At 43.0% G+C, this 14,442-nt stretch overlaps 1 protein-coding gene across 12 annotated transcripts in view; it reads left to right on the forward strand.

Moving 5' to 3' along the window:
* TNIK (TRAF2 and NCK interacting kinase) overlaps positions 1–14,442 on the forward strand; it is a 787,085-nt gene that overhangs the window by 701,388 nt on the left and 71,255 nt on the right. For all 12 annotated transcript variants that reach the window (XM_085635448.1, XM_085635452.1, XM_085635449.1 and 9 more), the window contains 2 exons: positions 7,053–7,179; positions 12,586–12,750. In XM_085635448.1, coding sequence (XP_085491574.1) covers positions 7,053–7,179; positions 12,586–12,750 — 292 coding nt within the window. The remainder of the gene's footprint in view (positions 1–7,052; positions 7,180–12,585; positions 12,751–14,442) is intronic.

The following is a 14,442-nucleotide window of genomic DNA, read 5'->3' on the forward strand; positions in this document are numbered from 1 at the left end:
TTGGTGGTTTAAGCAATTATGCACCGTTCTGCTCTGACTCTTTTAAGGCTGTATAAATATTTGCATTGTTCTTAAAATGAACTAGGTAAGTAATTTAATAGTTTAGCAATCTTTATCAGAATGATCAATTCTATATATTCTGAACTAATCCTATATTAAAATACAATGTAAAATACACAAATTACATGTCAGAATACAATATATAAGAAGAGGCAGTAGCTAGCATAAACCCACTTTAATTAAAGTAATGTAACTGCACTTTGTCCATATCACACTGGCCTGACATTTTTGACTCTTCAGTCTAATTTTTCAGTTTATATTACTATAGGCATTGTCATTTGGCATAAGGTCATAGCATCTTGGTGATCCAACAGGCCAAAGTTACAGATAAAGGGAGTTAATATCTTGCCCCGGCTCCTGATGCAATGTCAAGTGTATTCATTTTTCAGCTGCATCTTGACAGCAGATACATTTGTTTGCTCTTGCAGAAGAATGACCTAAGCCCCACCGGGCAGTGAGATCATAAAAATAAACATACAAAGTCATATGTTTCATATGCAGAGAGCATGAAAGAGCGCACGCCATTTGTTCCAAAAATAGATTCTGATCCAAGTCATCTTTAGTCTCCAAATGTTCATTTGGGACCGTATCGCGAAGTAAGCACTGGAAGTACTAATTTAATACAGGTCTGTGACCAGGTTGTGGTCTGACTAATGACTTATTAATTTGGGATATTTGTATAGAGCTGGTTGGACCCGAAAGTATCAGAGCACTTCACAACAGTAAATTTTCACATCAAAGATAACAAGTCTATAAATAAATATATCAAACTCGGTCATAAGCTTAAAAGTTATCTCTTCTCAACCTTGTCTCAGAAAGAGCACCAGATGTGTGGAATATGGGATCCTGCTTGCTATATCTAAAGTGGTCAAGTGTGTGCTTCATAAGCAGCCCTAACAAAACCTAAAAGAGATTATACAGTTGATCAGCTGCAGTGGCTGTATTTTACCGGCTTCGACAGTGGTAAATGGTTATTTGTTACTGGAAATGTAAAGGAATGTGCTGCTAGCAGAATTTGTTGACACCCTATGGTAGACCATAGAATATAACAAACAAACATATCACAAAGCAACCTAACACCACAACTAAAATGTAGAAGGCACAGCACAGGAATACGTTCAAATCAGAACGGAACACAACACAATGAAAAACACTCCACGACAAACCATGTAACACACCACCGCCACAAAAAAAGCAGCTCAACAAGTATGTACAAATATTCTTGTCATATCTTACTACCACTACCCTGAGGGTAGGTTTGTGGTGGTGGAGGGGCGGTTGTATGGCCAGGATGTAGTATTGTGTAGTCTCTATGCTCCTAATGTGGATCAGGCGCGCTTCTTTGCTGGCCTGACGGGATCATTGGCTCATTTTCTGGCGGGCCCCATTCTACTGGGAGGGGACTTCAACTCGATAACGGATGTTATACTAGATAGGTCGCATCCACCCTTGGCCGACTCACCGGTGCGCCGGCTAGCGGCGCACAGGGCGGACTGGCAGGAGAGGTGGGGCCTGGTTGATGTATGGCGGGAGCAGCACCCGGATGATAGGTACTACTCTTTCTTCTCCGCTCTACATGCCCTGCATGTCAGGATAGACTCCATTCTGTGTAGTGGTGACCTGGCCCCCAAAATGACCCACACGGAGTATTTAACTAGAACGATCTCCGATCATAATCCGCTGTTGCTGATGGTGCAATGGCAGAGGCCGAGGTCCGCAGTTCCGACGTGGAGGCTGCGACCTGAGGCGTTAGAAGATCCGGTGTTTAGTGCTGCAGTCCAGCAGGGCATCGAACTCTACTTTAGGGAGAATGAGGGCTCAACCGCCACGAGGGCGATGGAATGGGATGCAATGAAGGTGGTGACCAGAGGTGTTTGTTTGGGCCGGTTCTCGAATGTGCGGACGACAGTCCTGGCTGACCTGGCGAAGGCGGAGGGGGTGCTGCGGGACTTGGAGCGGGACAGGCCTGAGCGACCGGAATTACACGATAGGCTGCTTGAGGCGAAGGAGGTAGTTGCGACTGCAACGGAACGGCTGAGGTGCTTTGATTATAAGCTGTATGCGACCAAAATGCATGCGGAGAGAGATAAGGTGGGAACGCTTCTAGCCCGGCTTGCAAACCCGGAACCTAGGGGTTGTCCGGTCATGAGCATTAGAGTGGAGACAGGGGAGGTGGTATACACACACACGGCGGTGCTAAAGCGCTTCCGGTCGTACTATACGGGCCTGTATAAGAGCCAGCTGGGGGCGGGGGGCCGCCCAATGGCTGACTACCTGGAGACTGTCCAGCTCCCTAGGTTGGAGGCTGAGACCGCGAACGAACTGGGCGGACCCGTCACGCTCCTGGAAATCCGGGTGGCTATTAAGCAAATGGCTCGAAACAAAACACCGGGGATAGATGGCCTGCCGATCGAATTCTATGCGCAGTATGTAGACGTGTTGGCGCCCAGGCTCCTACTGGTCTATGCCGAGGCTCTAACGCTCGGACGCCTGCCCCAATCGATGAGGGAAGCACTAGTGGTCCCGCTATTGAAGCCGGGCAGAGACGCTTCTGATGTGACATCGTATAGACCATTGTCTATGCTGGCGGTCGACTATAAAATTTTGAGCCGTATCCTGGCCACTAGATTGTTGCCCTACATGACCCGGCTGGTACACGAGGACCAAGCTGGATTTATCCCCACTAGGAGCACGGCCCTGAATATTCGGCGCCTGGTCCGCATATTGGATAATGGTTGGGGCCCTACCCAGAAGCCGGCAGTATTATCCGTGGATATTGAAAAGGCCTTTGACAGCCTAGAGTGGAGCTACCTTGCTGCGGTGCTGGAGAAGATGGGCCTAGGGGATGGTTTTGGGCGGTGGACGAAGGTCCTTTACTCCTCTGCTACGGCCAGAGTCCGCCTAGGATCGGTGGTTTCCTCAGCGTATCAGGTGTGCAGGGGCACGAGACAAGGCTGTTCGTTGTCTCCCCTGCTGTTTGCCCTGGCAATGGAGCCTTTGGCAATGCGGGCGAGGACGGGGTTGATGTATGGTGGGATCAGGTGTGGGGGGGTGACGCATTATATCTCCTTGTACGCGGATGATCTCTTGCTGTACCTCGAGAATTCGGAAGAGGCTCTGGAAGGGGCGGTGGAATTGCTGTCGGGCTTTGGAGGGCTCTCGGGCCTCAAGGTGAATTGGAACAAAACTTGTGTCTTCCCACTACGGGCGGAAGTACCGTACCCCCCGCTTACGATGGAGGTGGTTTGGGAGGCCACGTGCTTCACCTACTTGGGAGTCCGGATCTACCGCAGCGTCGGGGACCTGCTAGAAGGTAATATAGGGCATAGTGTGAGGGCCCTGAAGGGATGTATGGCCTTTTGGGCCGCTCTACCGCTATCGGTGCTGGGCCGGGTGGCACTTTTGAAGATGGTGGCCTTGCCGCGGCTGCTTTACTACTTCCGCACCCTGCCGATCTGGATTCCCCAGCGGATTTTTGCAGAGTTGAGGACGATGATTGTGGGCTTCCTATTGGGAGGGGTGCGGCGGCGGGTGGCGTTGGCCACTCTGGTGAGACCTAAACTCGATGGTGGCTTAGCGGCCCCTGACTTTGAATTATACTACCTGGCAGCACAGTTACAGGTCCTAACGCAAAATATTGCAAGAGCATTTCGAGGCCCGGAGCATGAGAGGGAGACTGGTATCCAGAGACACATTTTGTCTTACATAGTCCTGCAACAGAAGCTAGACGTGAGAGACCTCTCCATAGAGGAGAGAACCCTCCGACAGTGCTGGCACAGGAGCATGAAGAGAGTGAAAATCACACGGCCCTATGCGCCGGAGATCCCATTGGGAGTGCTGACAGCGTTACCGCACGGCGGTGACTGGTCCCCGCTGGCGGAGTGGGAGGAGCTGGGGCTGCAGATGGTGGGAGACCTATTTGTTGACGGGGCGCTCGCCCCCTTTGAGGTATTACAGGAACAGTTTGGTCTCCCCGAAGGGAGTTACCTCCTACACGCGGCGGTGAGCGCAGCGATACAAAAGCACTGGAAGGAGGGACTGGCGGAACCCGCCGTGGCCCTGACCTGCCAGTATGTGGTGATGGCGGCGGGAAGAGTGAAGGCGGTGACCTGCCTCCACTCCAGACTGCTGCGAGAAGGTATAGAGCCGCTTACAGCTCTTAAGGAGAAATGGGAGGGCAGCATAGGCAAACACATCCCGGACACAGTGTGGAGTCATATCATACGGAGAACGTGGAGGGGGAGTAGGAATGCCCGCTTTCAGCAGGTACACTTCTTCGTGATGCATAGGGCCTATCTGACCCCGGGAAGGATTCGGAGGCATTTTAAGGTGCAGGATGCGGCATGCCCGAGATGTCTAGTCATTGGAGCGGAGTTCGACCACCTCTTATGGGGGTGCCCCAGACTGGGGACATACTGGGCGGAGGTAGGGGAGCTTTTGAATGCAGTCACCGACCGGGAGGTGGAGTTTGACATGGCGGCCTGCTTACTGCTCTGGTTTCCTCACACGGCGAAGACGAAAGTGACGAGTACATTTATAGACTTAGGTCTCATGCTGGCCCAGAGAGAAATTACATGGCACTGGAAATCCCGGGGGGGTCCGTCATATGGGAGATGGCTGGCTGAGCTGCTGAAGTGGGCTGGCTGTGAGAGTGTGATTAGAAGGCGACAGGCGACCAGGGCAAGAAATGAGAAGCGATTGGAATGGGTGAGGGCATGGGAGCTGATAGTACAGGCTGTGAAGGATTACCGGCTGGAGAGTGCATAGCGGGATGGCCCGGAGGGCGGGGTTCCATGAGGCCAGTGAGATACATGCAAGGTAGACAGCAGTGAAACCAATGCACCAAATTTCATGGTCGGGACCCATGCCAGCAGTAGTTGGGGGGTGGGCAGGGGGGGGGGAGTTTCTGGGATGTTGTAGCTGGGTGATGATGGTTCACAGGGGATTGAGGCGAAGGGGTAAAAAAGCAGATATTATAATGAGCTGTTGACCTGCTCGTCTGTGCAATGATCGAGATGACATTCAGAATCTTTACATTAATGTGCCGCCCGGCCTCCGGGATGTGGGCTAAATGGCTGTGTATATTGTTGTGACGAGGGGTGGGCTCTGAGGTATCATGTGTACTTAGGTTGACGTCACAGAGTTCTCATTCTTAATTCTGCAATAAAAACACGTTTAAAAAAAAAAATATATATCTTACTACCACTAGAAATAGTTTTTTTATTATAGGGTGGTAAAAGGTGTTTACACCAGGCACTGTCTTACTTACCACGAAGGACATGTAATAATGCCATTATAAAATGTCTCAGCTCAAATGTTGATCTAGAATCTCCTTGGCACGTGCCAGGAGTGGTGAAATCACTTGTTGTGCATGCACCTGGTTCCCTGTCAAGAAGATTATGTACAATGAAATTGATGGGTTTAGTAGCACACATGGTTACAGTCTTACTGTATTTCCTGAGAGGTACAATTTTGCATGAGTAATTGAGACGTGAATCAATATAACATAGTTTAGACCTAATAGACAATAGCATAAAGCTTAAGCATTGAAACAAGGACATGAGCTACTGTCTAGATCTACATGTCAACCTCAAAGTGTAAACATAACAAAGACCCTGCCCAAACACTTCTTCCAGCCTACTGCAACAACATCAATACATACAATATATATCAGTTGACAAGATATTGATGTAATTATCGTCCTTAATGTACAATTGATTATCTTTATGAAGATTCATAGTACTTCTCACCAAACACCGAGGGTTGGGTGAGGCCAAACAAAAGAGTCTGAGAAAAAGCACCTCAGTAGAAAAAAGGTAAATAAGGTTTTTTGTTGCATTTCATAGTCTGAGGTTCCAACCAGCAGGGTATAAGACAGACTAATCCATTTGTAATGAGGTACGCAGTGAGGTGAAGCCAAGCTGAAACACTAATTTAGAGTAAGTGTCTAACTTCCAGTTTTTATTGTTAGAACAGTATGTAATTATACAACTTGGAGCTTTTTGCTTTTAAATACAGGATGGGCCTCTGTGTAGGTGGTTAGACATGGACCGTGCCTATTGATTTGCCTTTAAACCTATAGCCTGTATTTTACTATGATTTAGAGGGAGAGTAATGGTTGGCTCCAATATGGACTTTGGTGAGCCCTGTCCTGCAGGAAAAAAGACACACAAACAACTTCACCTTCAAGTTACACAGCTGTTGTCATCCAATCCCACTGTTGTTCTATGCAGCAAACAGACTGAAGATGATTATTGTTTTCAGTGCTTCCATTACTTCATAGCTTGCTGGTATTAAAGATACACAGAGATTCACCACACTATGCACACTATCATCTGCAGAACATTTTTTGGCTTGTTAAATAGTTCCCAGTATACAGTCTGTGGCTCACATAACATTGCGGTCAATGCAGGGTGAATGCATGAGCACCACACTTCTGCTCTGGAGCACAGCTACTCATGAAATTTAAAAACCTATTTAAACATGTATTTACAAAGCTGCTAGGTTTGACTTTTCTATAATACACATGTAAAGAGGCACACAATATCCATGCACACATTGATATGGAAGTAGCATGTATACACAAACAACATAACTGCAGACATACACAGAACATACGCATATATACGGCCCAACACAAAACACATACAGACCACATACAAATAGGCTAATATTTAAGTGTGGATGGACAGACAGACAATAAAAAGGAAAAAGGGCTTGGAAAATTTATGCAGACTTAATTTCCACTTGACTTTTAGGCTCCCTGGCAGTGGAATTTAAATTTGTTTTGAGGTGGATATCAATTGGTAAGTCTGGTCTTGAGCCACCAACAATTCACAACATACCAGGACAGTTCATCCAATGTTGCCGTTTTATAATTAATTTAAATGAAGAGTCATTACAATTTGGCAACCAATGGAACATATTTCTCATTTAAGTAAGTAGTTGATACCACGCTTCTCTGAGATGCCCTTTTGTTGATTGCGTTACAGTTTGGCATGGGAAGTGGAACCAAATCTTCGTTCACCCCATTTGTTGACCCGAGAGCTTATCAGACCTCACCAACCGATGAGGATGATGATGATGATGAAGATGAAGATGGCGAATCCTCAGCAAGAGGTATGACTTAAGCTGTTGTTTGCATACAGAGGTTTTGGACACATTGAAAATATATATGAAATTTGAGGTTCTATCTCCCCTTTGCAAAACTATTATAAACTCTGCATGAGTCAGTGATGTCTGCGATTGTCTCTGTTGTTTTTATTGTGTATAGTGTTGTTATTGATCATCAGGACTGAAGTAGTGCCCGGTTCTGCCAGGATTCATTTTTAAACGAGCATGCTTGCCATATGCTCTTATATGTGGATGATGCTGTCTTGATTTGTCTGAAAAATATCTATGGAATCACCAGCACTTACCACTGTATTCTAGCACATTAATGTATCTTGGATGTAAAATCAACCTATTTGATTTTGAATTGCCGTAGTGGCACATAGCAGAGCTGATGAATTTCCTCGCAGTGATGTCATCTTGGCATCAAAATCACGGATAACATCATTAATATCTGGGTAGCAAATTTCCAATAATTCTAGATACAGCTGCAAGACAACATTAGGTCGTGGAAGACTTGGTAAGCTTACCTTTATCTTAAGTATCAGTATACCCAATGTGATGGTCTTGCAGCGAATTCTGTTTTCCTTTCCGGAACATTGTTAATGATGCCATGCATGCATATTGATACATTCTTGTTTTGTATGAAGTAATTATTTGGCATAATACTACTTCTGAAGTAACATGAGAAACATATCATGAAGCTAGAGGCAGAGCAGCCATACCCAATCTGAGATGCTGTTACACCTTATATGATCTTTCCATTCTGGTTTACACGACTAATGGTGCCAGCATCACATAGAGCATTATGATGGCCAAGCGCCCCCCTTCACTTCCACAGGGAATGTAATCGACTTTGTAGATTTGGGTATCCCACGTTCTTTTAAAGATCTTCTTTAGAACATTTCCAATGTATTTTTAAGTCTGGGTCAAGCAGAACAGACACTTGTAATGCATTCAATTGGGTGATCATATCCCAAGAAGAGAAAATCCACCATTTCCACCTACACTGAAATCTTTGACTCAAGGCTTTGCAATATCAGCAGGCATGCTTGATACTGAAGATGAGTTTGCAGGCATAGAACATGACTACGGGGCAGAGGTACTGCATGGTATAGCCCCTGCAGGTGGTGTATTTATTAGTTGATATATATATATATATATATCAGTTCAGTTGCATCCCTGGCAGGGCAGCCTCCTCATAGCCCCCGCGCAACAACACAAACACGGACCACCTTCTGTAGTGCAAAGAGTTTTATTTGCTCAACTGCTCGATGTCGTCATAACGTTTTGGCTCTCCCTGAGCCTTGATCACATGACAACAAGTGAAAATACATCACTTCCTTAAATAGGAAGAACCTTGCATAGCACGTGATATCTTTAGAGCATGGAAAAGGAAGACAGACTTGTGTTTGGTGTGCTAATACAAACCAAACTGACATTTGCGTTGTAACTCTTGTTATATATACAAAAACACATTTACTGATTGGATAAATACCCGCAAAAATGTCCGTTTTTTATAAAATAGTATCTGATCAAATACCGGGATAAATCCCCCATAATGCTCCAAATAAACTTCCTGAGACCTTTATTTTAGTACCCATCTAACTGCAGCTCCCTGCAATTGTGCGCAAGTATGAGGTAGTAAGCTGAGTGCAAAAAATGTGCTAATAAATTAACATAAAATTCAATAATTTAACACTCAATCATAATGCATTAAAAATTGTTATACATGACAACCTATAAAACCCAATAAAAATACGTATGTAAACATTGGCAATTTTGTTAAAAACAACTCAGTGCAATGAAAGTGCTAGTTGGGAAAGATGGCCATGGCTGATCCCAGCTGCCAAAATCTTATTGTTTAACCTTTGACCTGACTTCCCAATCTGTGATACAGAATGAAATATTTTTGAACAATCACAGTTAATACTTATAGTGATGGAAAAGTCCGTCATCCTGGACTTGCAGTAATTAAAGAAATTAAATTAATTAAAGAAGTTGGGCGAGTGCATTCGATATGGTGGTTAAGTATGATTCCCTATGACAGCAGCCCAAGGAAACATGTATTGGTGCTGTGGTATGTGTTCCTTCGCAATCTTTTTAATAAGAAGCTGGCTTAGATTATCCCAAAGATTGGTGACTTATTTATTCCTTTAAAACAATAAATAAGTTACAAAAAGGTAAAATAATTTCCCACTTTAAAATAACCTCTTAATAAAAACCACAAATGGATTATTGTAGTCCCAATCCTTGGGCCAGACTTCTATTGCATTACTACTAATGATTGCACTCTGTCAGTTCCAATAAATATATAAATATATAAATAAATAAATAAATAAATAAATATATATTCTGAGAAGGGTTTAATGTAAAATAGTGTGCAGATCTTCCGTGACATTAAGACCACTGGGGGATTTCGAGTTCAGCTGGAGTATATATCTAGTTTCCATCTGTCTTAATCTAGCTTCACGGTTTCCCCCACGTCTGCTAGGTGGCACCGAGTCAATGACAAAAAAAGTTAGGTCTTTGTTATTGCTACGGTGTACCTCCTTGAAGTGTCGTGCCACAGGGTAGGTATTGTCCTGATTTGTGATGGCCCTCAGATGCTGAAGGATACGTTTATGTACCTCCAGCTTGGTGCTTCCCACATACCTAAGTGCACAAGTGCATTGAAGCACATATATGGCGTATTCAGTTTTACAAGTTAAAACCTTCTCTATGTTGTATTTTTTGTCACTGAACCCATCTTTAAAATACTTAGTGTTGACCCCATGTGTGCAAGCTTTGCACGTTTTGCATCTAAAAAAACCTCCATTGGATTGGAGCCAACCAGTTTTTTCCATTACCTCCGGATTGGTATCGACAATGTGGTCTTTTAAAGAGGATGCCCGACTGAAAGTTATAGTAGCTCTACGGGGTAAGGTTGGACCCAAAATGGGATCACTTAGTAAGATAGACCAATTGCGATTAAATATGCGATATAGATCAGCGTGTTGTTTACTGTATCCCGTTATGATCCTAAACACATTTTGAGGTTCAGATTCGGATTGGCTAGAAGACTGAATGACCATAGTGGTGTCATATTTATTGAGTAGCTCCTGTCTAGATTTCTTTAGAGATCTGCCAATGGCCCCCTCAATAGTTTTAATGGAGTAACCCCGTTGCAAGAATCTGAGTTTACTGGATTCTTGGGCCGCTTCTAATTCAATTTGGTTACTGCAGACCCTTCGAATCCGAAGCATCTCACCATAAGGTATGCTCATGATGAGATGTTGAGGGTGTGCGCTCGCTGCGTGCAGGATAGTATTGCCAGCTGTTTTCTTTCTGTAAAGTTTAGTTTCAATGATCCCATTGTGGATATATACTTCAGTATCCAAAAATGTAACATTAGTCTGGCTAAGATTCACCGTAAAATTGAGATTGTAATCATTGGTATTGATATATATATATCCATCAGGATACTCCGCTACATGCCCACCATTCCATGGTAAAGATGAATGGGCACGGACCAAAGAATGCGTGCAAATTTGTTTTTATTTATCTACCAGTCAGCCATTACGCATTTCAGCCCTTGCAGGACTTGATCACATGACGCTGCTGTGTTGTTAATCTACCATTTTTAAAGTGACAGGTGCTCCAAAAAAAACAATCGTAGATATTGACAACAGACTAAATGGTTTGCCTCCGACTAACAATAATGTTGCGGTAAAATAAATTATGACATTTACATTATTGCTGTCATAAAGTCTAATTGCAATTTTGATAAAATGCTTAAATGCATTGTGATTAAAGCCATTTTACATCAAGATAACAGTACATGTTAATAATACAGGCTTAAAATGCCATTTATCCCATGAAATCCAATTAATTCAAATTAGGGTTCGATGATGTGTACATCAACTGTTTAATTCTACTATATTTTAGCGTAGTTGCTATTTCCCTCACTTGACGGTTTGCAAATTTATCAGCTTAGTGCTAACTATGTATTTGAATCTGATTTTCGTATGCGTTGGCTGTTAATGAATAACTTCTTTTAAAGACATGTAAACAGATCCTCCGTAGTGTTAAGTCCTCCCGGGCATTTGGAATCGGGTTCCAATATATATTGGGTCTCCAATTTCCTCAGAACTCCCTCCCTTTTGCCCCCTCTTCTATTTAATGGCGGCACATCAATCAAATAGTATTTGAGATGTTCTAGATTGTTGCTGTGCCTCTTCTTGAAGTGACAGGCAACAGGATACCCCGGGTCCTGATTGGTGATCGCCCGTATGTGCTTGAGTATCCGTTTGTGGGACTGTAGCTTGGTGCTACCAACATAATGTTGTCCACAAGGGCACTCCAGCACATATATAACATGGTCTGTCTTGCATGTCAATAATTTATTGATCTTGCAGTCTATATCACTAAAAAACATTGTGTATGCCATTTTGTTTTCCCCGAACTGGCATGCCCTGCAGGTTTTGCATTTAAAAAAAACCTTTTCTTTGTAATAACCAGGTAATGCCATCTACTGTCTCAGGGCTACTTTTGACAAGGGAATTAATCATTGATGGTGCTCTTCTGTACTTGATGGAGAAGTTTTTCGTAAGAAGGTGGCTAATCGCAGGATCATTTAAAACTAAAGGCCAGTTGTGTCTAATGATCCTTCTCAGTACTTTATCCTGTTTGTTAAAAGCTAGTATCATTCTTACTTGATTGTCATTTTGTTTGCTGGCTTTGGAAAAAGGTTGGCCAACCTTGTTTGTCACAGTTTCGATGTTGGTTAACAGTTCTGATCTATCTAAACTTTTTGGTTTGGTGATGGCAGATTCTACAGTTTCTCTTGAGTACCATTGTGCTATAAATCTTAGTTTACTCATCTGTTGGGCCATCTCTAAGTCCAGACTGTTGCTACAAAATCTTTTCAGCCTAAGCATTTCTCCATAAGGTATACTCTCTATTAAATGCCTGGGATGAAAGCTTGTAGCGTGTAGCACAGAATTGCCCGCTGTTTCTTTACGGTGTAACTTTAGTTTCAATGTTGTTGTTTTCAATGTAGATCTGCACATCTAAAACGTTTTTTTTCACTCACTGTGGCTGTGAAGTTCAAATTGATTTCATTGTTATTAATGATTGACACAAATTCAAGTGCACTTACCTTGGTGCCATTCCACACCACAAATAGGTCGTCTATAAAACGCAACCAAATCATTAGATTGTCCTTCATTATTGTCCCATGTGTGCCCCTTAGAACCAGCTCAGAAAGTGCTGGTGTTGAGGGTGCAGAGGTGGGACAGCTGGTGCATCCATCAAGTGAGATTGTCTGTTCAGCACAGAGTTATTTACTCAAAGAAAGATAGGCAAGGTCCTTGTTGACACTGATGATTTATCATTAATTTATCATTAATTGTAGCTGATGCTTTACTTTTTCAGCCCAGTTTACCAATGAGCTGCTGAGACAACAAGAGGCCAAAGAAGAGAGGAAAATATCTGTGGTAAATGTGAACCCTACAAACATTCGCCCACACAGCGACACTCCAGAGATTCGGAAATATAAGAAGCGGTTTAATTCTGAGATCCTCTGTGCAGCGTTATGGGGTAATTACATACTGTTTAACATTTTGCACTTCTGTTTTGAAATAATTGCTGCTATGTTAATTGCAATGTTCAAAGAAGTACTTTGTGTTTCTATACTGGCAACAGCAATGAAGCAGGAAAGGAATATTCATCTCTTTCACAATGGCTCTCTCCCTTGGTTGTGGATGCAAGATCCAGGATTTCCTACTGAGTTTACCATTTATTTATTTAATAGCTTTATATAGCGCTTATTCACTGAAATTGCCTATGGGCACTTTAAACTTAAAGATGTTGTACAGTAGTAGATTGGACAATGAATGCTTGCAACCTGAGATACTGGTTATTGAGTGAAGGACCAAATCCTGTAGCAATAAAGTAATAAGTAGATCATAGATTTTGTTGCAAATTCCTTGAATATAATCAAATCAGTCCAAACAATCGTTTTTCAAATTAGAGTTTGTACTCAAAGGGACCCATTAAAGGCGTGGATGCTTTCTGTCTGTTATTTCCTCTCTCCCTCTGTCTTCTCTTCCTTAACTATTAGTAAGTCTGGTTGTGGTGGAAATTCTCCTGATGACAATAAATTGGAGAGTAACATGCAGGAATCTGTTTTCACCACCTTAGATTCTTGCATGTGTTTGCTTTCAGCATTCTCCTGGTAAAGTACTCCAGATACGCTCAGTTACTGTAGCATCTTGTAATCCTGATACAACACCCAAGACCGGCTGCATCAGAATTCCTTGTCACTCGGATTGAGCCATCATGTGTTACATATCTGTGTGAAAATTAACCCAGCACCATGTGTAAACAGTATATCCCTTTACTGTTTTTTGCTCTGAATTCTAACACATCATCCATAATGAAGCCCAGAGTGTTTTCACGATGAGTAATTTAACATCCTTAGGTCTGCGTTAAACAAGACCTTTTGGTTTTACTAGCATTTTAAGTAGAATATACTTACTTATAGGAGCGTTCAGCTAGCCCTCTTCATTCATTAGTCTGCTGTTGTCTCATTTACATATTTCTTCTGCCCATTACAGTACACAGCATGGGGCAGTGGTCAGCACACTTCAGCCAGTGACTGACTTCCTTCTGAATGAGGTCATTCTGCTCTTTCAGAAGGAACACATCCACACGCAAAGTGGATATCATGAGGTGTTTGAGTTGTTGATTACGTTTTTAGGCACAGTGAGTAGAGAGTTACCTTTTGGGAAGCTCAAAAAACATCCAAACTTGATGAAGGCAATCATGGAGCTGTGAACTGTTCCATTTTTTGTTGTATTTGCTCTCTGATTTAATTTTTTCAGGCTACTCTTTAGTGAGTGTTGCGTAAACTGAGAAGTTCTCTGAATCTGATACGCTATGAAATTTCTCTGGCATTTTTGTTTGCTTTTTAAAAATCAATCCCACAGGATTTAGTTTTTACCTAAACTCCCTTTGGCCAAGCAGGGAATAGCTGTGCAAGCATTGAATCAAACTTATATTATATTTGTGGGTTTGATCAGCACACGCGCCACCTGGTGAAATATAGACACTAGATACGTTGAAAAAGTGGTTTGTACTTGTTGATAGATGCACTGTTGCCCACTTTTTGGATGATATCCCTGCCCATCATGAAAGATTAATTGACGGTGATACTAGCCTAATACTTTAATGTGTCAACACAGGACACCAGACTTTAAAATGGAAACTCCTTGTACTACAATGTGTAGG

The sequence above is a fragment of the Triturus cristatus genome, chromosome 11 (genome assembly GCF_964204655.1).
Source record: "Triturus cristatus chromosome 11, aTriCri1.1, whole genome shotgun sequence".
In the NCBI taxonomy this organism is placed as follows: Eukaryota; Metazoa; Chordata; class Amphibia; order Caudata; family Salamandridae; genus Triturus; species Triturus cristatus.